Genomic DNA, 24,913 nt, shown 5'->3' with positions numbered 1-24,913 from the left:
AGCTCAACACATTGGAGAGGTTGGTGACCACTGCTTCAGTATATTACTTCCCAGTTACTTTTTTCCATATTTTCCGAAAATTTGCCAGCTCTCCCGATTTTATTATTGCCATTTCTTTTATATCACACTGTAAGGCATCCAACCGGTCCTTCTCCTTCTTCTTTTCTCCCTTGTTCTTCCTACTAGTATTTCTCATTTCTCTTTGACATGCTTGGAATATTCAACATCTACATAAATCTTTATGCTCTTATATTTTAAATCATTTGGGGTCTTCGATGTTTCTCCATCAACCTTTGATACGTTCGTTCTCTCCATTCTTCATACATCTCTCTCATACCTTCAAAAATGTTCTGTTGTATTTTCTTTTTCCAAAAAGCTATCCTTCTTCGATTCATTGTTCAAGTAGAGTACATTTTCGTCTAGCAATTGTTGCAAATGCTCTTATTCTGGCTGACCTTAACATATTTTCCATCTTCAACAGTGTACTAACTGCTTCGCCACCTTTCAAAAGTCTTTTATCTAATTTTCTTACAGAACAAAACATCAAATAACACTACTAATATTTTTCTACAACTTATTTTGAAAACTTCAATACTCGTACATCACTAACAACAATTTTTGTGACTACAGTTTCTATCACCCTTTTTCACCGAACTATGAACTCTGCATGTATACTCTCATCAAGATGGAAATAAAAAACCTATAAAGCCTAGGCACACTTCGATGCTTCTCCATTATAGTCGACAGTTCAACCGTTTGTCGGTTAATTTAGATATCAGAGGTGGCTGTTGATTGAATTTAACCGGTAATGGACCCAGTAATTAAACTGTCAGACATCCAGACAACGGCAGGGAGGCGGTGGTGGTTTGATCTCCGTTTGTAACAATGTAACAGGATGGATTGACAATAATTGAGAAACGATATACAGAATTGCAAATTGAGAGTTACGAGTGGTTGTGCCGGAGCACAGGATAGTTACAAATTCGCCCGTCATCTTAGAGATAGTTGAAGCCTTTTGGAAAATGTATTTCTGGATACTGCTGATTAAAAATCTGAAGTTACAGGCAGTGAATTGACTCGAATTGAGAACATAGTCAAGGCAATAGATGATTTAACCTAACAAAGAGAATTTAACATATCAAACAGTTACACCATGTTCATTTAACCAAGATTCGAATCAAAATGAAAGTCATATTTGGTGATGTTTCAACATTAGTGTCCAAGCTAATGTAAAAGTGCTTAGTATCTTTCTTGTCGATGTTTCAATGTGAAAGTAAATAATATATCACCTGGAACGCTCACGTGGAAAAACTTTCACACAAACCAGACAGTCCCTATGGACGAGTCGAAGGATTTGTGGTATAATTATAATAATAATAATTTATTAGTTCTTTAGATTATGTACAGCATAATATAGAACAAGTCAGCATAGTACAGTATCAGTATAAGATAAATTAATATTAAAAACATTTCACCCAAATTGTAGTCAATATAATTAATATAGTTATTGATGTAACTAAGTGTATGAAACATGTAAAAGGACTCAATATAATAATATTGGTAGTTAATTATTTGTAATTGGTTCTTATTACTATTTCATACATAATACAGAACAAGTCAGGTGTCAGGAACAGTTTTTCCACGCGAGATTATACAAACAAGGGACTTAACTTATAAAAACTCATAAACAGATTACAAATCATACACAAAAACATTTAAAAGCAATGAAAACAAGTGGTTTGATAAAATATAAAATATGAAAATATAAAATCAGTTAAAATCTGTGTCTCCCAAATACTCACTTATAAAGTACTGAGCTCACCCTCAATCAATCGACACATCAGCGATAATTAATTAATTCTGAACCATCGGACGTGGCCATACACGTCAGTTACGCCTGTGCCGCCATCTATATCGAGAGTCGATACCCCTGGCAGTGAAATTTCTTTTCCGATAAGGACCCCCGACATCAACAGTTAAGTGCAAATTGAGTTGTGGTTAAATCAGTTAGGGTAGTTATGTCGGGAGCAGATCTCGTTAGAGTTAGGAGATTTCTGAGCGGACGTTAAACTTTGTATCGAGGAAGTTTTTATATCAATCGAGATATTACGGGAGTTAATATCCGGTTTGTATTGGTTAGACCACGGTGTTCAATAATATGATTCGTGAAACTGCATTCAACTCGTTGACGTTTGGTTCACCTCATAATAATATCGAAAAATCCCAAAAGCAATTCTGCTTTTAACGATTTTCTCAATCTCTTTCGTCGATAGCTAACCAATGGGGAAGTTTCAATTCTTCAAATATAGATGACTTATAATAGTTTAGGTGAAATGGAAGAAAACTGTTCAGGAATCATCAAAATATCTCTTGTGTGACGTTATCTGACGCAGACGATGATGTTCATACTCGCTTAGTTGTCTTTTTTTTTAGTTGGACGGTGAAATACGCAAAATTTAATTTAATTTCCAGTACATTTACAAGGGTGGTTCCAGAAGTGCCTTACCCAAAGAAGAATACACAAAAAATTTTGAAAAAAAATGTTTTTTTTTTTCAACAGAATCTCTTCGAAGATTATATAAAAGAGTATATAAAAAGTGTTTCTGATACGAATGAAATTATGTTCAGTGATGATATGACAAAGCAAAAAAGATATGTGTTTGAACAGATAATCCCGAAAAAGATCAGAATCAAATTAACGAATGAGTGATATTGTGGCGGAGGAGCAGGTGGTTTGAGATTTGAAACCGTACACTTTCTTTTCAAGCGCCTTCGCCAATCAGGACGTGACAGATATTGCAGTTTGAAGAAGACTCATGAAAACGGACGAAACTTTTGTAACAACCTGATATCACTTCGTTATACAGAATATATTGATGAAAAATTTCAATTCCAAAATTTTCCTTTACTGTGTAAACATTTCTTATTACTCGCTACATTTTCATAAATGACGTGATAGAGCTGCCATGAATTTGGAGAAAATGGCTGTTTTTTGGAAGGAAATGGTCACTTGTGTTATGCTGTTGGAAAGAAATTATTAAATGGTCTGAAGAGATATATACGGTGCGACAGATTTGAGATGAGGACACCCCTGTATTTTAGTCATTTTTTAAAGCAGATATTTGATTTTCGGTACAGGCATAGGTTTTCATGGATCGCACTTTCCGCAATACTTAGCCCAAGCGAGTCTCAACACCTGGGCTAAAACACCCCGGGCCTAGAGAAAAAACGCATTTTTTTGGTAAACATTTGCTTTACTCATCAACGTGTTTTTCCATCAAGAGTCAGACAATAATTCCAATCCGCTCTTAAATTTCAAGAACAGATTATCTTTTGCTTCAAAATATGCCTCAGTTTCGCTCATTTGAGCAAAATTTTTAACCGGTGAGCATTTTTTTGAGGTCTGCGAACAGCAAGTAATAACAATAATGAATGAATTTATTGACATCTGAAATAACACGATACAATATGGATAAAAACAAAATACAAATTTTTCAATAAGATACAAGATTAAACAGGGTTCATTATTCCTCTTGCACCTCACAAAAAAAAATGAAAAAGATGAAAAACAAAAAAAAATATAACAAAGGACCAGAAATGAAATTTGAATTGTGATAGCGGGTACAACATCAAATTCATGAGGCGGATATCGCTACAAACATAAGTTACTACCAATATTTTAGCTATGGCCTACAAGAGCCAATGTGTCATAGAATATATTCGGGTATTATTGATTTTTCAGAAGTGTTTTTTCAGGCAGTACCTGAAGCCTCAACGTTCCTAATGGGGAGCTCCTTTAGATGCACCCTAGGAAAGACCATTACTGGTGGTAGGTATTATCCCGTGGCACTAATGATGCAACAAGTGGTAACCAATGTACCTCTCTCCCCACTTATTACCTTGCTAACTTGCTTCACCCCTTTCTCAGCAACAACCTTTGCTGATTTTTGAACCGTCTTAGTCGCAGTCTCATCCAAATTGTAGATTCTTCTTTCGTCAGCAAACGCATCAGTTCTTGAATATACATTCTTCAAATTTTGGTAAAAAATTGAAACATTATGTCTATTGAATGACGTCGCACGGGATAAACTACACCCTTCGGAATTGCGAAGCGACAGTCGAACATGTCTTTGGCGAAAACCTCTCATCCATTTTAGCCCTTTCGTGCCATTTGGCAGGAATTTTCTTTTTATTTTCGATTGCCATTTCATAGGCAAGTTTTCTACAATCGCCAACAGACAACCCATAAAACATGCGTGAGCAGCTTATGATATAGTTTTCTAGGGAATCTTCTTCTGCGGACGTAAATACTTTATTGATACTGTACTTGGGACTCATCCGTATTTGACTAATGTCGTCAACGTCTCTGGCTTTCTTAACATATCTAGCCAATGTCTGAAATGGTATATCTTTCAAAGCAGCTACTTTTCTCAAAGATCCTCCTTCTCTGACCAGATTTACTGCTTCTTTCATTGTTTCCTCTGCGCAATTTCCAATTTTTCTTTTCTTCGGATCCATAATTAGCCTGCAAAAAAATATTTGGTCACATATGCCCAACAGTGAGACAGTGCCCAAAAGTGAGACGCTGTCTCACTGTTGGGCACGTGTAGTCGGCAGACATTTTGTAACCTCACTTATACAATAAAATTTATAGAGACAAAATGATTCCACTCTTGTAATCTACATGAAAAATACTTACCTTTAACCTAGGCAGATCACCAAAATACTTTCTTTTACTTCCGAAAACACGAACTGACAAAACTTGAAAATATTTACTTACTTACACACGGCGCGTGCATCTTTGCCAGCCGCGTGTTCAACACAGTCGGCTATTACTTGTTGGTATGTAAGGTTTCTGCTCACCAATGGAAAACCTAGTCGGTCGCGTGACAATTGGGGGAGAGACAGTGTCTCACTGTAGGACCTGTCTCACGGTTGGGCTAGCTTCCCTACAATAATCATCATCACCCGGTATAGTATGACAGGAAAACAAATCCATTTCAAGGAACTTTTCCCCTGTTTCAAACTTTTATTTTTTCCAATTGTTCTCATTGTGTCAAAGAATGTTATTCTCCAAAGTTTCCAAGTTTTACTTCGAACGTGCCGAGAAATAATGAAGCTAATAAATTCCCTTTGATATCGAAACGAACCCGCACCCCCAAGCTTCTCAGCTCCGGAATAAATCTCTCCCTAGAACTACTGGTATGCTCAAACAACAGGAGATACAATTTTCACTCCAATAACTCACCCCGCTATCCCTCCTGATTCCATGTGGTTGGCCAGCGTGACGTCGTCACTCCAAACATCGAACTGCCACTTTCGTAAACCCAGGACCCCACACAGAACGTTTCCCGTATGGATACCTATGCGCATATCAACGTTGAAACCTGTGGCTTCTCTAACGAATCTGAAACAGAAAATTTCTCTGAGAATCTGAAAACAATGTCAGTTCATTCGTTTTATGTGTTATGCTCATTATGTTATGTGATTCGTCAAAAGCCTTTGATAGTGTATGCCACGATATGCTTCTAATTAAGCTGGAAAAATACGGAATAAGAGGTTAAGCGTTAAAACCGTAAAAGTATTTCCTATCCGGTAGAAGACAATATATGTATTCATAACAACGTAACCTCTAACATTCGAAAAATTGATCATAGAGTTCCCCAAGGATCCGTGTTAGGTCCTCCTTCAGCAAATACACGTTGTTGTCGTGGTTGTTTACCTTCAGTTCCTGGGTCAGTTGAACTTTGTATAGGTGTAGGCCACGACGCAAAATTAGCCAAGTTGTGGTCTGTGAAAGGTCGAGTTCTGCTTTGGATTCTCCCGCGAATAGTCCCCTTGGTAGGACGATTATGGCGACCGTTAAATGGTTGAAACGCGCGGTACATTGCCCGTGTAAGTCATGAGGGTTTGCTGGCCAAACTTCGTTGCTATGGCATATCGGATCATTTTTGTGTATCAACAGCTTATTGGAAAAAACCGAGAATCCAATATACAGCTTTGCTGACGACAGCCCACTTGTCTTGTAATTCCATTTGGATTCCAGGACATCGACTGCGGATGCACATCTTTACCGGCAGTAGGAGATTGCATATCGTAATGAGGTTCTAGAGGTGATTTCGAATTGGGGTGAGAGCAACCAGGTTCAATTCAATGCCACGAAAATACCAGTAATCGGCTTTCTCCAATCGGATTTAATAATGTCATCACAGACAATTTCGCTTTCTGCTTAGATGAGTTTGTTGGGGGGTTAAAATGGACACCCATATTTCTTGGTACAATCATGTCGCTGGAATTTCAAAGGCTGCTTCTCAAAAGCTTTGAACACTGTTCCGAACCAGAAAACTGTACAAACCCCAGCAACTTTTGATGCTTCATAAGGCTCAGGTCATACCCTGAAGTATCCAAAAATCTATAATAATAATAATAATCTTCACTGAAATAGAAAACCTAATATACATATCTATGAGTGTAATAATAACACTAGCACAATGAAATGTAAAAAAAAATATATGTAAAAAATTTTAAATTTAAACAATTTGAGATTTAAACTAGCATGTAGCCAGACAATGAACATTACATATAAATATTTCAGTACCATATGTTAAGTAACATTTAAATAGATAATGAAATATAGGTACATATATACATTTAATTATACAAATACCCTAGAGAACAATTGAAAACAATAAATATTGATTGCCAATAATGTCCCAAATAATTCCACATAACTGTACAATTTGTATTCTATTACTTTTTTTTTAATTCTTCAAGTGATCTTTCAAAATCTTTTAAAATGGATATGTTTTTATTTCTTCAGGTAATTCATTGAACTCGTGGAATCCCTTAAAAATTAACGAATTCATGGTACTTCCGAATGCCGGTCTGTTTATATGTATATTATTGGAATTTCTTGTATTATAATTATGAATATTTTTATTGAATTTGATGTAATCTTTAAAATATTCTGGTGCTATTCCATTTACAATTTTCTATACTAGAGTCATTGTAAAATAGTAGAGTCTACTTTCAACTGATAACCAATTCAAACAATCAAGCATACTTTTTATGGGAGTACGGCGATTTTTTTTCAAGATTACTCTCATCCCTCAATTTTGTAGTTTTTGTAGCATATTTAATTTATTGAGGTCAAATAAAAATAATAATGACGCACAATAATCAAAGTGTGGTTGAATAATGGTATTATAAACTATTACTTTGGACTGCATTGACAAATTTTGTGCTATTCTACTGAAAAAATATAGTTTGTTCGATATTTTTTATGTATATATTCAAAGTGATTGTCAAAATTTGAAAAAAATATCCAGTTGAAAACCAAGGTATTTGACTGATGACACAACTTAAATTTTTTCGTTATTGATATTGAGGTTTATACCGTTGATATCTAGAGAACTGTATTTATATTTCGTGGTGAAAATAATTGCTTTTGTTTTTGTTACGTTCAACCTCAATTTGTTAGTGCATAAATACCCATTTACCGCTCCTAAAATCCTATCAGTTTTATGAATAGCTCTATCTCAATTCATATCGCTACACATAAGCAACGTATCATCAGCAAATAGGTTTATGAACTCAGATTCGATAAAAAGTTCAATATAGTTCAAATATAAAACAAAAAGAAGTGGGCCCAGAACGCTACCTTGGAGAACACCTACATCAATGTCATTTGATAGTGCATCTTTGAAACGGACTTTCTGTTTTCTGTTATTTAAATAACCACTGAACCATTCTAACACCTTTCCATCAATCCCATACTGGGCCAATTTTAACAACATAATTTTTGTATCAATTGTCTCAAAAGCTCTTTTTAAGTCTAAAAATACAGCAATAACATATTTCTGGTTATCCAAGTTAGTTTTAATATTACATATTGTGAGCTGTAATGCTGTTTCACATGAGAAATTTTTACGGAAACCCGATTGATTATCTGTCAAAATTGAATGTTTAGTTACGTGATGTAATAACTGTTCATATACAGCAACTTACAGAATTTTTTCAATTGGGGGCAAAGTATTAATGGGTCGAAATTCACTGGCTTTATTGGTGTTTGCTATTTTTGGAATAGGAATAACAGTGCTGCTTTTCAATTTATATGGTATTTTTCCTATATATAGAGATGTATTAATTAAGTTTAGAATAATATGACCGTTCAGCGTTTCATATATGGAGAATTTATTGTCTAGGTTACAAACTATTTTCCGCAAATCTATTATAGAGAGCATTTCGAAGTTTTCGAATTTACAATATAAATTATTGCTAACATTGTGTCAACTTTCAGTGATGCTAATACTTTGTATAATATCATTAATACTATAAACAAAATAATTATTAAAATCTCACGCTATTTCTATGTTACTCGTTAATAGTCGATTATGCTCATTTGATTCAACATATATGCAATTCGAGACATTACGGCTATTACTGTTAACCAGTTTCTTCAAAGTTCTCCACATTTCTTTGGGATTATGTCTGTATCTGTCAATATTGTCAAAATAATATATTTCTTTTTTTTGTTTTAAAAGATTGACAACATCATTTCTCAATAGTTCAAAGGTTTCCTATTTATCTTTTTTGTTGTTGTTGCGGCCCGATTCAAATATTTTATATGCTCTATCCCTCTTCTCGATTAAATCATATATCTCATTAATTTTTCTAAATTTTTTGACGTTCTTATTAATCTTGATTTCGTTGCAGAAATTAACTGAAATAACCAAATGATCCGTTATTTTTGGACAGTCATGTACTTCAGCTACTATATTATTTTCATTGATATTGGATATCACATAATCAATTAATGACTTACTAATATCTGTAATACGTGTAGGCTTTGTGACACTTTGTAAAATACCATAAGCAAAACGAATATTTTTAATTTTCTTACCATAAAAAAATCAGTCAACCAGTCAATATTAAAATCGCCAAATAACACACAACGATATTTAGTATTAAATAATACATCAAACATTTCTTCTAGGTTTTCAATCTAGTGTCATGCACCCTATATAAATAGAGTTGGGAATTAGTTTTCTCCATCTACTGAAGACGCCAAGTTGGTAAGTGAAACACGCTTCGAGAGGGGTATTGAAGTTCTGGTGACTTGGAAAAGTCATAGACCTGAGGTCACATTTCAACTTTTTAGTAACTGAAAAACTTCTAAAGGGCAGGCTCTCATTGACAGGACCTGAAATTTCCCTGTGAAGAATAGTTCTCTTCAAGGACAGACCATGGTTCATTTTTCTCAAACTGGTGAGGACCTGATTGGCGATCAGTCTGCGACCATCTTCGTCAGATAGGTAAGCAACACAAATAGGACTCCTAAAGAGGCCCTTCCATGGCTGCCGAACACTAACCTTCCAGCTAGAAGACGCTTTTCTGATCCTCATAGTAAACCTGTAGCCAACCAGTGGATTTATGGAATTTTACCTATGAACCAGCTTCTGGCATAACCTTCATGGCAGTCACAATGGCATACTAAGGCAAAAAATAGGTTGCAAAACATTCAAATCACAAGATGTCATAGTAACCACAACAACTTTATCTCATGGAAACATCAAAAAGTTGGCTATAACTAAGGACACAATAGGATTTTTTTGCTTCTGGTGTGGTTGATCGTATGAGCGATTGATGACCTGCCCAGGGAAAGTCAGTTTTATCTTCTGATACATATTCAGCCTCTGATGCTCATGAATTTAGCATTTTCAAGGATGACGCGGCACTAATTAGCCTCCAGGTTTATTGACAGCCTCAGGAGTTGCTGAAATGGAAAGGTCTCGTCCTTGATACTATAGACACTTGGGCCGTTTACATTCCGTTAGTTATCCTGTTATTTCCATATCCAGTGGTGCTATTGTGGACATAGGCAGCCCACCCCGCACAAGATAGTTTATTACTAGTTTAATAATGAATGGAATGGCCAAAATCATACTGAATATTGATATTGAATTCAGATGAGGGGCCTCAAAAATCTCTCATATGAGTGGCCAGTTAGTATTTTCACAGTTTTTCCTGAAGTGATATATAAAGGCAGTAGTTCCTTCACTTTCAAACAATGGAAGTTGTCCATACTGGCTAAAGGGGTTTTCACACTTACCTGATGGCTTCAATCATCTGCAACCCCATGTTGACACAGTTGTAGGCATGATTTGGTCTGGACACTGGCAAACCAGAAACACAGTAGTAGCAGTCCCCCAGAATTTTTATTCGCATACACTGGTTGTCCTGTAAAAAACAAAACCGATGGGAATGAATGATTGGGTTATTGAAGATAATATTTTTTGGGAAACAAACCTATGGGCCCATCCCATGTCAATTCAACTCAACTATTAAAACGTTGTCGTCTCAAATTCTGACAAGATTGTGAACTATATGGAATTTTGATTTCATGTCGACCCGTATTCACCCAAATCAAAATTGATCGTCTGCTTAATCAGATGCGACCTTGAGAGAGGTGTCATTTTTTTCTATTTTCGTTACTTTTTAATGCAATATGCAACACATAGAGGTTTTGAGAAGTCTCACAGCAAATTTAAAAACAGAAAAATTTTGAGCGTCTCAAATGATTCAGATTTGGAAAAGTCCCAGAATTATTCGACTATATGTTCGAGAAGTCCAAGAAATTTCAAAATGGAGAAGTAAGGGGTTTTTTCTTTAAGGTATCGAAAACACAATCAACAGAAGGTATCACCGTTTAGTGGTATGCTTCACAGACTAATGAATATTCCACAATGAAGATGAGACTTCAGTGTCGAATAAAGTAGAGGTGTTGGCAAAACTGGAAGAAACTCTTTCCAAAGAATGAAGGAACACAGGAGTAGTTTCCTAGATGTGCAGGCAGATTCAACATTCACATATTTTTTTGTAAAACACAAGCACTACAGAAAAACTATTGAGGCACTCTGAGAGAGGTGCCTGTGCGAAAGTAGAGATTCACGTTAAATTTGATTCGCTGGAGATTCAATTCATTTCACATGAACGGTGTTCTGCAAATGAAAGAGTTCTTAAAGTGAAGTTCGGGATGTGCTACGTAGAACCTCAAAACGATATGCAGCCACAATATGTATAAAAGTATCTATAAACGACCCCGAAGCTGCTGGATGGAATCAGCAGCTTCAGAGAGGCATGAGTTCTACCACAACTATGAAATGTTACATTTCGAAGAGAAAGATTTGATGTCAATTTTTAGAATGCCTAAAATTCAATAGATTTGAGAATTATGAAAATTCACTCTGCTTTTTTGAATCTGCTTTCAAATGCGGAAGTTGGTGATCTGTTCATTTAATGAAGATTGAATCTGAATGACACATTTTTGGCATATTCCACTTGCAACAACAATTGTACAGAGTCCCCATAAAGATCAAATTTTATATAGTACTGAACTTTCTGAAATATTTCTTCGGAGGTTTCCCATCAGTATAACAGGGCTTTTCATGATGAGCGTTAATTAGCCGTTTCTGACAAACTATTCAACGGATCAACCTGAAAATTACACAGTATGCATAAATCAACATGACCTACACGCCTAAAATATTTTAGACGAAGCGGCGTTGTCGCTTCTACTATAAAGTAGCAGCTTCTTTTATTTTTCAAATGGAACACCCCAGGGTCTTCAAAAAATGCAGATACTTTGATCTCATGAAAAAATTGGTGGTGGTGGTTTTCTTGCTCATTTTTCCGAATTCATCACTTATTTTGGATATTCAACATTTTTTTATACTTAGTAATATTTCATTTTGATCCAGTTTTTTAAGTGTCTCAGATCAGTCAATTCGAAATTGGTATCCTACCTTAGAAAAAGTTACAATTTGTATACATTGAGGTATTGGTCTCTAACGTACAACAGTACACATTGATATTTTTCAATAGTGTGCTTTGGAAAAATAAATAAACCAATTATTTAACGTCAGAGTTTCGTTGGTGGTTTTGACTGATTGTGATAGCTACCAATTATAATAGAATAATGTCAAGATTAGGTTACAGTAATGAAGATTTCTTGAATTTATTAATAATTTATGGTGAGTGCAATAGAATTGCAAGTAGAACATGCCGAGTATTTCATGAAAGATATTCACAACTTCCGAAGCCAAATAACAATGTGATAAATCGACTACTAAAAAACTGTAGGTTGAATGGAACTTTCCGTCCAAAAATCATTCGTAAGAAGACTGAAGTGGATGATGATGACAATGGTATAACAGTTTTGAGATACTTTCATGCATTTCCAAATGCTTCTCTGCACGAGGCTGAAAGGGAGATAGGTATACCCTACGTGACAATTTGTCGAATTCTTAATAAGCATAAATGGCATCCCTATAAGTTCTACTGTGTCCAACATTTGAAAGAGACTGATTTATCTCGTAGAGTGGAATTCTTTGAATGGTAACTTGTCAAGACTCAAGAGGATGAACATTTCCTTGACAATATCATATGGACAGATGAGGCCAAGTTCACAAAAAATTGAGTTGTCAATAGACACAACAGTCATTATTGGGCACCAGAAAATCCCCGTGTTGTCAGCCAAAGGGGTTTTCAAGAAAGATGGCAATTCAATGTATTTTGTGCCATGAAGGATGAGTCAATTTTTTATATCGAGTTTTATGATGATAATTTGATTGCATCAAAATATGAGATGTACTGAGGAATGGAATTCAAATGATTTTAAATAATAGACCAGGAAGAGAACGTGTATGGTACCAAATGGATGGTGCTCCACCCCATAATTCTCATTCAGTCAGCTAAGCTTTAACCGAAATCTTCGAAGACAGATGGATTGGTAATAATGGACCTTTTCATTGGCCTCCTAGAATACCAGATGGCAATCCATTAGATTATTTCGTGTGGGGTTTCATTAAAAATATGGTTTAGTCTACTCCAATAACAACAATGGAAGATATGAAATCGAGAGTTACAACTGCTTTCAATAGTTTGACTCCAGACTTGATCAGAAGCGCTACACATGACAATCTTTTGAAGAGATTACATGTTTGTTTAAGTAGAGGTGGAGATGTGTTCGAACATATTCTGAAATACACTGACGATTAAATTAACTAATTAATTTATGGGTTCATTATTTTCAGTTCGTGTTTCAGCGTTAATAAAACTATTGTTTGAAGAGAAGTTTCATTCGATGGTTGAGGAGTATTTTAATAATTATCTTTTCATTGTATTATCTGTGACTAATTGAGAAACATCAAACGAAATCTGTTTTACAAAAATGAGTGATGAACAAGGAAACCGTGTCAATTTCCGTTTGAAACAGTTTATCTCGAAAAAGGTTCAAAATAGAAATAGTATTATCTGAACAAAGTTAACCTAAAATTGGATGCAGAGCTCAAAAATGTTGAAATATACAGGGTGTTCCATTTGAAAAAATTGAGTTCCACTCATTTTTTCATGAGATCAAAGTATCTGCATTTTTTGAAGACCCTGTATGAGGCAAATTAAAATATGACTCGGAGTGAAGATCCTCATAGTATCACTTCACTCCATTTCAAATTTGATCGTTTTAGTGCAAGAGAGTTCCAGATTATCAGCATTTATAAAAGTTCATGTTTGGTAAAAAAAATATCGAAATTAATTTATATCTTTCAAACGGTAATAGATAGGTATAGGGAAATAGTATATGAATTTGTTGACAAAGTGATAATGAATCATAATATGATGTTATATATGGGGTGTTCCATTTGAAAAATCAAAGAAGCTGCTACTTTATAGTAGAAGCGACAACGCCGCTTCGTCTAAAATAGAAACAGAAACAGAAAAGTAGCTGTTTTATAGCAGTTATTGAGGGAGTGGTGAATGTTCCAAATTCAATTTGAAAATGGCTATTTTCTTGGTGAAGAAGAATCCCTTACTCATTCATTTTCATTATTGATACTGTTCATAATACTAATAATTTATTTCACTCAAAGTCATTATCAAAATTTTCTCTAGTATAAGTGTTCTATTTTTTCATAACTCATAGATCTTCTAATTCGCATAATAAACAAAAAAAACATTTTCCAATGAATAATTCTTCAACTCAATTATAAAGAAGAGTGATAAATATTACGAGTAATTAGATTTCTCCACCAGAGAATCTAAGTAAAACGATAGATAATGACTTTCAACTGCACCTGAAAATATCTCACCGCAAAAATACTGTTTCGATTTCAACAAAGTAATTGGAAATAAATTGTGGAGCTCAATTCTCGTTTTAATTAAAAGTTTTTTCTAGAGCTACGAAAGTAATCCTTCTGAAAGAGTTGCACTCTCCTTTGAGGGTTTAATCGCGGCCCTTTGTATAACGCCCTTTCTGCTAATGGCAAAAAGAGTACCTTCGGCAGTTATTTCTCTCCATTCCGGAGAAAAGTTTTTTGCGACTTGAACGATGATTTGCTTGAATGGAGACATATTCTTTGATATTAGTTGAAGTTACCTGTATATCATTATGAATTGACTAATTTCAACAACTCGATTCAATTGAATTCGACAGAAGTTGTTGATATCGCCATTTTCGAAACTAGGTAGTTGAAAGTATGTTGGAAGAGTGTCGAGGAAGACTTGGAGGTTTAGGAAAAGCAGGACCATTATAATTGCTTTTCTGAGTTTCAGTTTCTCCTGCAAAATCACTGAACTGATATTGGGAAAGTTTTTTCTCTTTCAACCCCACAACTCATCAATATTACAGTCCACAGTGTCTTATTAGATGAATACTGAAAGAACTCAACATCAACAAAGCTTCTGATACTGATGAAGTACCTGTCGTGGCTCCTGAAAAATGAGCCAATGTTGTAGGCTCCTCAGCTCGTTTAACAATAAGAGGTATTTCCTTGTTTCTATAAAACAGCTCGAGTTTTTAATATATTCCCCAAGAAGCAGGAAATGTCTACCAATTAACTAAAGACCAGTTAACTTACTATTCGTAACATCTAAAATCATGGACAAGGCTGTTACTTTATATATTCTTGAATATTTGGAAAAATTCAACAGCTTGACAACAATTTCTGATACTTTCTTGGCAGAACACACAGTGTGTAGAAGCCAAATGGAATAAATTCATTATTTCGGTTACGGTACATATTTCAACAAATTATGATTTGAATTTGACATACTTCAACGGAATAGTGCTACCTCTACCTTCAACCCCCGTTGAATGAGAGGTAAAACCCACAATTTTTCAAATGGGAAGTATAGGCTTGTGATATATCGTTAGAAAGGTTTGTTTATTCTTTATTCAAAAATGTTATGGCTTATTGTCACAAATTTATTGCAACAAATGAGATAAAATGAATTAAAATTATATGGTTACCGAAAATCGATAAAATAGACTAAAAACATATTTCATGTTGAGGTATTGACAATAAGAAAGTAAGCAAAAACCATAGCAGTGTTCTTTTTAGATGGTATCCTTTGAAAAACTGTAAATAATTTCCGTGACATCGTTAGTTAAAAACCTCATGTCAACTTGTTTTCTATGTTACAACATTAGTTGTCAGTATTTCAATTAAAGTTTATAGTTCGCTAACTTCAAGTCTGACAAATGGTTATATTAACGGAAATGTATAAAATAACAGTTTTACATGAGAAATTTCCTAATTTACCATCCATATCTCAAGGAACAATAAGCAAAATAGAGAAGCAGTTTCGCGAGCTTGGCCATATGGAGCAGATAAAAAAAGAAGCTGCCAATGGAATGAGTGATGAACTCAAATTAGATGTGAAGCTTGAGTTTGAGGAAAACCCACATACATCGAGTAGACAGGCATCCACTACACTCAATGTAAGCCATACATCGATAATCAACATATTAAAAGAAAATAAAATGCATTTCTATAAAATGATACCCACTCAGGAGCTCATAGAACACGATTTTGATAGAAGAACTTATTTTTGTGAGCAACATACTTTGCGTATCTCTACGCTAGCTTGGCTGAATACGTTGTTGGACATGTATGCGGCTTCCTTGAATTTTCTCCTAACCCATTGTTCCCCTCTGTGTATAATATCAGCTTGGGACCACTCAATGTTGTGTCGATGAGTTAAAACATGAGATCAAAACATGAGATCATACACAGAGAGGAACATTAGTTTAGGAGAAAATTCAAGGAAGCCGCATACATGTTGTCCAACAGCCAAGCTAGCGTAGAGATACGCAACGTATGGAAACCCATCATCAAGCGAAAAATTGCCAACTCCCGCCAAACGGTCATCTCCCACTAAACCAGTGACGAGTGAAAGTACTCGAACGATCCATAAATAGTCATCTCTCGGAGGAATCAGTCAGTCATCACCCGAAGACGATTGTAGATACCAACAATCGAAACGTCGTGAACTAACATGGCTTGGAATTTCTTAATTTTGTATTTTTATTTTTCATTTCTTTATTTTCATTCAATTTCTTATTCAATTGTTCTATTTTTACTTGTATTTTATTTCACTGTTATTTCATTTCAGGTTTTTGCTTGATATAATTTTTATTTTCAGCTATTCATTTTTTAATTCTTCTCTTTTAGGTGTCTCAGAGATTTCAAATCATTTTATATATTACACAATGGAAGTCCGAACTAGTGAAATTTAAGCACAATATTATTCAAGTGTTGTTGCCTTTCATTTGTATTGAATATTCCTATACATGTTGGATATAGTGGACGACCAAGAACCTTGGTCCAAAGTAGAATAATTCCCATTATTATTTTTATAATTACCAAAATTCATTTTTGTTTGTGCATACCCTAACGGACATAAGCATTCAGCCAATCTTTGGATAGCTAAGTAAGAAAATTAATGAATTAAAGTAGTAACTAATCCCTCGGCTTTCATTTTTTCCAAAGTTGGGAAATTTTGCTGGTGGGATTGGGAAAATTTGGATTCCCTCCCCCCCGGTTTTTCTTTTCGCTTCGGCCCTGCAAATCATAATTTACATTTGATGTGTTTCGGGTTTTTTTTAATATGTTCAGTAACCGAAATAATGAATTCATTCCATTTGACTTTTACACTCTGTATATCATTTTGTGCCAAATGTAGACTCCAAAACAGACCTCTGCGGTACACTTTGTATCGAACGATTTGTTGTCATGCTTCAAAAGTCATGTATTATCTGGAATGGATGGGTGATCACCATATTGGAAATGTTCGGAATGGAAAAACATGAACTAATGATCAGAATGCCGATTTCAAATCCCAAAAGAACGAAACATCATTACCATTCCCTTTTCCATTTAGTGGATTGCCATCCAGACTGATAATTATTGAAATAACTCTCGCTTATTTACACCCAATCGATTCTCTAATTGCAACCCATGGAGACCATGATTTTGTGATATATGTTTGTAATTATATTGGTTACTGTCAATAACCATCGTGCACAAATAAGTAATTAACGCTATAGCAACAGTTCAGTTTTGTGCAAATTAGAACATATATGTTTTGAACTGTCAATTTTACACTAATAAATTGCATATCCCTTTAACAGTATTCATGTTTTCCAACAAAAACAGAAGCATTTATGTTGTTATAGGTTTTTGAAAATGATAACATTGCACTCGACAAGAAAATTACTGGATGAAAAGAGAAATGAAACTTTCTATGTTTTTTACCACTTTTAATTGTAACTAACGTTACTTGATTGAGTATCTGAATTCACAGTTCACAATGCGCGTGTGCCAGTTTAAAAACCGAAGAATAAATAAAATCGATTTGGTCATTTAACAGGTTGCACCCGCAATATTTATGCTTGTAAATTTCCAAGGATTCTACATAGTTGAGTTTGCAACCCTTCCTTGCATAGTGCAGAATATGTCTGCTAAAAGTGGACTAAGGGGCGAGCCCATTGGTAAACCTGAATCCTGTTTATGGAATTTGTTGTTGAACTGTAGGTAGCTCTGATTCAGGCACACATGGAAAGCTGTTGAAACTTCAAAGGAATTGATATGGTCTACTTTGGTATGTTGGAGAACATACTCTTTACATCGAATGAAACTAAAATTGAATTATGTGGCGTGGTTAGGTTCCTTATGTTTTCTACTAAAGTCAGTGAATTTTTAATGCTGTGAGGTGGGACGTCATTGGTAATATTTCTGAACAACTTGTTAAGACGTATTCCTAGTTCTCTCACCGGACTATTTATATACGAAACTACCGGTCTGCAGTAGCGTTAGTTACAATTAAAAGTGGTAAAAAACATAGAAATTTTCATTTTTCTATCCATTATAATCTCCTACCACGTAGTAACGACTACATCCATCAATTTAATATCACTGGAGTTTTTTCCCAACACCAAACCGTTATTTTAACACCTCAACACGTGTTTCGATCACCAAGTGATCATCTCCAAGAGAAACTTCAATTTGAAAGAATTTGCCTCGAAAAGAGGCAAACTCTTTCAAATTTCAACGTATTCTTTTCGAATATAGCTGTAACCTGCATACATACACAAGACTAGGTTAGAACGAAAACGAATGAGTCAATTTCGGTCCCAACAAAACAAACGCTATAAATACCACCCATTCGCAATAACTTTCAATATTCTACGTTGGTTTCGAGGCTAAGGACAACATCTACCACGCCGACCTCCTGGGTAAAAACTCATAACTATAAACTTTTTTTGTGTTAGGTGTTAGGAATCACACGTTAAAAAGTAAGACCTCGTTAATCCTCAGCTCGCACAAGTTTCGACTTCAGAGGGTTGTTGTTCGTAGGGGTGCGACAGCTGGTTAACGGAAAAACAGATTTTAAACAGATTTTAAACAGATTTTAATTGGTATCACGCAACTGGAACGTGACAAGGGGGCCCGAGGGGTGAGGCGGAGTCCCAAGGGGGCCGGAACGTTGATGCAGGGTACTAAGGGGACCGATAGGTGAGGCGGAGTACTAAGGGGGCCGAGGGGCGGAGTTCCACGTTTAAATATCTCCGATACTAATTCCATCCTACGTCGATGACGTCACACGTTTCCCCCACTCCTGTTTGGACCAAAAATTGCGAAAAGTTTAGCTCCATAATAGCAGGGGAGCCCACGATGCAAAATGGGGATTTACTCGAGCGTCATTGAGACATATTAGGTGGCAAAGCTGAGATGATAAGAAGAAAAAAATTTTACATAATATATACCTTTTCATCGGTGGGGGAAGCGGCTATAGATTTTTAAATATGCGTCAGATATTGATAGCATGAATGTCCTACATATTTTTAATAATGTTGGTATGTTAATCTGATCGTTTGCATGATGTGGGTGGTTGTACGTAAGGGTTAAAAGTGAAAAGAAAAAAATATAATCGAGCGCGTCAGATTTTCTAAGGAGGTGCTAAGTGCAACAAAAAAAAACTCTCATTCAATAATCTGACAATTTCGATCTGACGCAAACTCGCAGCCATTATTATAATGTGCAAAAAATTCGCCATTTTGAAATAATCAAGCGCGTCAGATTGAGATATATATGGTTCATCTTTATGTTTTAGAGGTGCTCTCATAATCTGACGATTATCTAAAGGGATTCGCTTAATCTGACAAAAACAATAATTTTTTTCAATTTTTTTCAATTCATTGAACTCAATCAATTGGAAAGCTCAGGAAATAGTATGCAAATAAATAACTGTATGTATTTTAAGTAGAATACTTGTATTTATAAGGAAATAATTTTTTTCAAATGCTCAAAAAAATTTTTTTATAATCAATTGATTAATTAATGAAGAAAAAAATAATGAAACTTTCTATGTTTTTTACCTATTTTATTTGTAACGAACGTTGCTGCAGTTTCGTCCTATAAGGACTTATATATTGTATAAGTTTGAAAATGTCCTTATATATTGAATACGTTTAAAAATGTCCTCATAGGACAAAACTGCAGTAACGTTAGTTACAAATAAAAGTGGTAAAAAACATAGAAAGTTTAATTTCCCTTTTCTTCATTATGATTTCCTACCACGTAGTAACGGCTACATCCATCAATTAATTGATTAATTAATAATCTCATCTTCATCACGAACAAGTCTCTGTGATCAGCTGTGATGGCGTCATGGCAACATAATTCAGAGTGGGGACGGCGTGAGAGTAATAGATAGAGAAAAAGTGAATAGAGGGTAGAGGAATAGAAACTCGGAGAGAGAAATATAGGTATCACACAGCTGCAGGCATTGAACTTTATCGACGAGTTTTTGTTATTTCGGCTTGCGGAAATCGTCAGATCATATATTTTTCGTTATCCCTGAATTATTTCCTCCAAAATAAAAAAAATTATCTATGCTCGAGAATGTCAAAATGATGTTATTTTTTTACAACTTTGCTGCCCTCCCCCTTCTCCACGTCACCCTCAAATTGTCAGATTACTACCTTAATCTGACGCGCTCGAGAATTTCTGATGCTCAATTTTTTTTTCACTAATCTAATCCTTTATTCCTCACAGGCGGCCTTATATATGGGGCTCATATTTGGTGGAGATACTTGACCGGGTACAAGGTATTTTAATGTATATTAATCTGCCGCGCTTTAGTGAATCCGGAAATCCCCGCTTGGGCTCCCCTATCATGAGAAAATACATGGGATTTTGCGCTCTTACCCGCCTTTGTTCATCTACTGGTTTGAATTTCCCACTGTACGCGCGGTACCTTCCGATTGGTCGAAAAGTGAAGGAGTGAGGCTGCTACGGATAGTGTTACCGGATCTGAAACAGGTTCTGATGTTGTACTTGGAACCAATTCTTCTTATCCTCTCCGATAATCCTCTGATGTAGGGAAGTGCAAGCACTGGTTGTGACGGCTTCTCTTCCTTGCGAGGCTCCTGCTGTCTTTCAGCCAAAGTCTTTTCTACCATCGCTTTGGAGTATCCATTCCGCTGAAGATCATTTTTGATGATATCTAGTTCCTTTTCGAGACCTTCCATTGTATTACAGAGCCCAAAAGCACGGTCTAGTAGAGTCTTGATGATTCCTCTTTTTGTCGATTGATGGTGGTTGGATTCGTGGTTCAGATACTGTCCCGTATGATTGGGTTTTTGGTATACAGATGTTTCCCACTTAGTGTCGGTCCTCTTCACCAAAACGTCTAAGAATGGCAATGGCTATTCATTTTTAATTATTCTTTTTTACCTGTTTCAGGGATTTCAAATCATTTTATATAGTAGACAATGGAAGTCCGAACTAGTGAAAGACTTGGTGTTTTTTCAAAATCTGGTACAACTTCCTTTCGATTGATGTAGTGGGGTCCCGTACGATTTTTGTGTATCGTCCCTTCTGAAGAACCTCTTCGATCTTCTGTTCGTAGAGAACGGTATCCATTACCACAGTAGCCTTTCCTTTATCTGCAGGTAGGATCTTGATGGTGTTGTCTCTCAGAGCTCTTACGTTCTTCCTTGCTGATGTTAGATGTTGGAACTGGTTCTCGATCCAGCTGTTCTCTAATTTTCCATCTGAACTCTTCTGCCTCGGTCTGGTCAATAAGGGAACTGGTGGATTCCACTGCAGTAATTATCTCCAAAGTGGGCACAGATGTTGCCGTAATGGCGAAAGAAATGTATTAGGCCATTTAAGAGACCATTAAGGTATTATGTGATATTTTTTATCTTTTATTATTTTTTTGTATTTTCAATTATCGTAGGTAAGACTACTTATTAACAAATATAAGTAGATCTTTTTTGTATTATTGTATTTATATGTATATTGATGTTAACATTACTATCATTGTTGTATATATTAGGATGTATCCTATTTGAATGAAGCAGTTCATTTCAAATATTGAAAAGACGAGTGAGACATTTTTTGCTCGGTAAAAAATAAAGTAAATTCTATCTGGACCAGCTGGATGTTTATTATTGATTTAAAAAAACCATCTTCAATGAATCGGTATAGAAACAACCTACATCTTTCAGTTACTATTCAACCTCCTTGTTTTCATGAAACCGTCCTATTTGAAAATCAGTAACAACTTACTTGCGCTATCTGATCGAACCGCCCGAAGAGTTCGTTCAAAGTCTTCACCAGATCAGAAGCTGATAGCTGCTCAGAGAGGGGGGTGAAATTGACGATGTCAGCGTATAAGATAGACACGTTGTTGTGTCTCTGGACGTACATCTCGTGGAAGCTCCTATTGGACTGCTCTTGACAAGCGTCGGCCATCTTCAGCATTATGCTTCGTTTCACCTGAAACAATGAGATTCATTTGAAAGAAGATTACTCATTCAGATTGGCAGCTCCGACTTAAAGTTAATCTATTGAAGACACTTCCACAGCACCAGAACAAAATCACGGTCTCTCGACGCTCAGTTCGCTAACTAGGTTAGTGTCCTCAGGAGATCATTATGACTGAGTCATTTCAAGAAATGACTGAGATGAGCTCATCTTCTCCTTCTTTTCGGCACCTCCAAAATAGGAGTTTCAATATCTTTCAGTAGTTTCGATCTCCATTGGGGTTTGAAGGCCGTTGTGGTTTGGGACTGCATACACCGTTTCGCCAGCACAAGTGGCTGACTTCTTCAGACGTTTATTCATGTTGATGGTTCACCGATGACCGGTCATCAAGTTAGTTTCCTCAGGAGATCATTATGACTGAGTCATAATGATCTCGAAGTTAGCATCTTCGGGAGATCATTATTACTGAACCATTTCAAGAAATGACTGAGATGAGGTCATCTTCTCCTTCTTTTCGACACCTCCAAAATAGGAGTTTCAATATCTTTCAGTAGTTTCGATCTCCATTGGGGTTTGAAGGCCGTCGTGGTTTGGGACTGCATACACCGTTTCGCCAGCACAAGTGGCTGGCTTCTTCAGACGTTTATTCATGTTGATGGTTCACCGATGTCCGGTCATCAAGTTAGTGTTCTCAGGAGATCATTATGACTGAGTCATAATGATCTCGAAGTTAGCATCCTCGGGAGATCATTATTACTGAACCATTTCAAGAAATGACTGAGATGAGGTCATCTTCTCCTTCTTTTCGACACCTCCAAAATAGGAGTTTCAATATCTTTCAGTAGTTTCGATCTCCATTGGGGTTTGAAGGCCGTCGTGGTTTGGGACTGCATACACCGTTTCGCCAGCACAAGTGGCTGGCTTCTTCAGACGTTTATTCATGTTGATGGTTCACCGATGACCGGTCATCAAGTTAGTGTTCTCAGGAGACCATTATGACTGAGTCATAATGATCTCGAAGTTAGCATCCTCGGGAGATCATTATTACTGAACCATTTCAAAAAATGACTGAGATGAGGTCATCTTCTCCTTCTTTTCGACACCTCCAAAATAGGAGTTTCAATATCTTTCAGTAGTTTCGATCTCCGTTGGGGTTTGAAGGCCGTTGTGGTTTGGGACTGCATACACCGTTTCGCCAGCACAAGTGGCTGGCTTCTTCAGACGTTTATTCATGTTGATGGTTCACCGATGACCGGTCATCAAGTTAGTGTTCTCAGGAGACCATTATGACTGAGTCATAATGATCTCGAAGTTAGCATCCTCGGAAGATCATTATTACTGAACCATTTCAAGAAATGACTGAGATGAGCTCATCTTCTCCTTCTTTTCGGCACCTCCAAAATAGGAGTTCCAATAAATTTTAGTGGTTTCGATCATTATGACTGAGTCAAAAGCTTGAACTTTACAAAGTTTTATTCCATTTAAAATATCTGCAAGATGTATAATGAAAAGTAATGGGCCTAGTAAAGACCCCTGCGGGACACCTGAAAGAATATCAAGTTTGGATGAGTACAAATCATTAACCAATATTCTCTGAGAACTTCTGAGACAACAATTCCACATTAAAAACGCTGATTTATTATCAAAGCCATAATATCTCAATTTAGCACAAAGCAGTTCATGACTAATGGTATCGAAAGATTGGAAAAAATCAAATAACACCAAAACACTATTTGAACCTTGATCATAGGCTGTTAAAATATCAGTCGTTACAGTTGCTAAAGATGTTTCAGTATTTCTTCCAGGTCTAAAACCACATTGACAATCAGGAAGTCAATTTTTGAAATGAAATAATCACACACTTGAGTATAAAGAAATTTTTCGAAAATTTTATATAGAGCTGGAAGCAAGCTTATAATTCTCAAATCTACAAAATCTTTAGGGTTATTTTTTTTTGAAATAGGTATGCCAACAGAGCTCTACCATATTACAGGAAAATATGATTTTTCAATACAGCAATTTATTATATGGGCAATATATTCATCTATGAAAGGACTGCAATATTTCAGCATTTCCGCGTTTATACCATCTGTTCCAAAAGCTTTAGTCCGAATATTATGCAATATATTGTTGACCTCTCCAATGGTGATCAACCTAAATGAAAAATCACATTGTGTATCTTGAACAGATCTACTGAAGAACATTATTTTATCATCACAATTACTGGTTACATTTTGCAGATAGGTAGAGAAAAAATTGTTCAAAGAATTAGGGTTAGATAAAGGCTCAGGTATCGAATTTTTCGGACTTGAGTAAATACTCAGGTTCCTCAGAGTTCTCCAGGATGCTTTCGGGTCTTTCATTTGGGGTACATGATTGAGGTAAGCTTTTTTTTCACTTCTGGTTACTGCAAGTGTAAGATTTCTCAGTTCTTTGTACCTATCAAAATCTGATTTGATTTTTGTTCTCTTGAATTTCTTCAGTGCTCTATTTCTCTCTGTTTTCAATACTACAAGATTTTCTGTCAGCCAAATACCGAGATGATAAATTCATTGAAAATTTCAATTTTTTTGTCGATGTTATTCTCAATAATGACATTGTACCATGGAAGATCATGAAGATCATCTGAAAGATTAGTTACGTTGAAGTGACGAAAGTGTCATTGCTTTTCGAGTTTGAAAGCCGTGGATTTTTGGAATTTCTTCCTGACGTTTCGCTGGCGCGAGTGGCTAGCTTCTTCAGAGTTTAACCCACTTTAGTGTGGGCTCAACCTGTAGTAACAACATGATCCTGGAACT

General features: G+C 35.7%; 1 protein-coding gene across 2 annotated transcripts in view; it reads right to left on the bottom strand.

Moving 5' to 3' along the window:
• Adcy2 (adenylate cyclase type 2 Ac76E) overlaps positions 1–24,913 on the bottom strand; it is a 169,376-nt gene that overhangs the window by 44,845 nt on the left and 99,618 nt on the right. For both annotated transcript variants that reach the window (XM_074176801.1, XM_074176802.1), the window contains exons 5-7: positions 21,918–22,127; positions 10,112–10,239; positions 5,249–5,407 (exon numbers count right to left, since the gene is read on the bottom strand). In XM_074176801.1, the coding sequence (XP_074032902.1) occupies positions 5,249–5,407; positions 10,112–10,239; positions 21,918–22,127 (497 nt within the window). The remainder of the gene's footprint in view (positions 1–5,248; positions 5,408–10,111; positions 10,240–21,917; positions 22,128–24,913) is intronic.

This window comes from Leptinotarsa decemlineata, unplaced genomic scaffold (genome assembly GCF_025532065.1).
Source record: "Leptinotarsa decemlineata unplaced genomic scaffold, Ldec_3_MD MMD2_tig00002082_RagTag_RagTag, whole genome shotgun sequence".
In the NCBI taxonomy this organism is placed as follows: Eukaryota; Metazoa; Arthropoda; class Insecta; order Coleoptera; family Chrysomelidae; genus Leptinotarsa; species Leptinotarsa decemlineata.
Note: the sequence above shows the minus strand (reverse complement) of the source record. Positions and strands in the feature narration are given on the sequence as shown.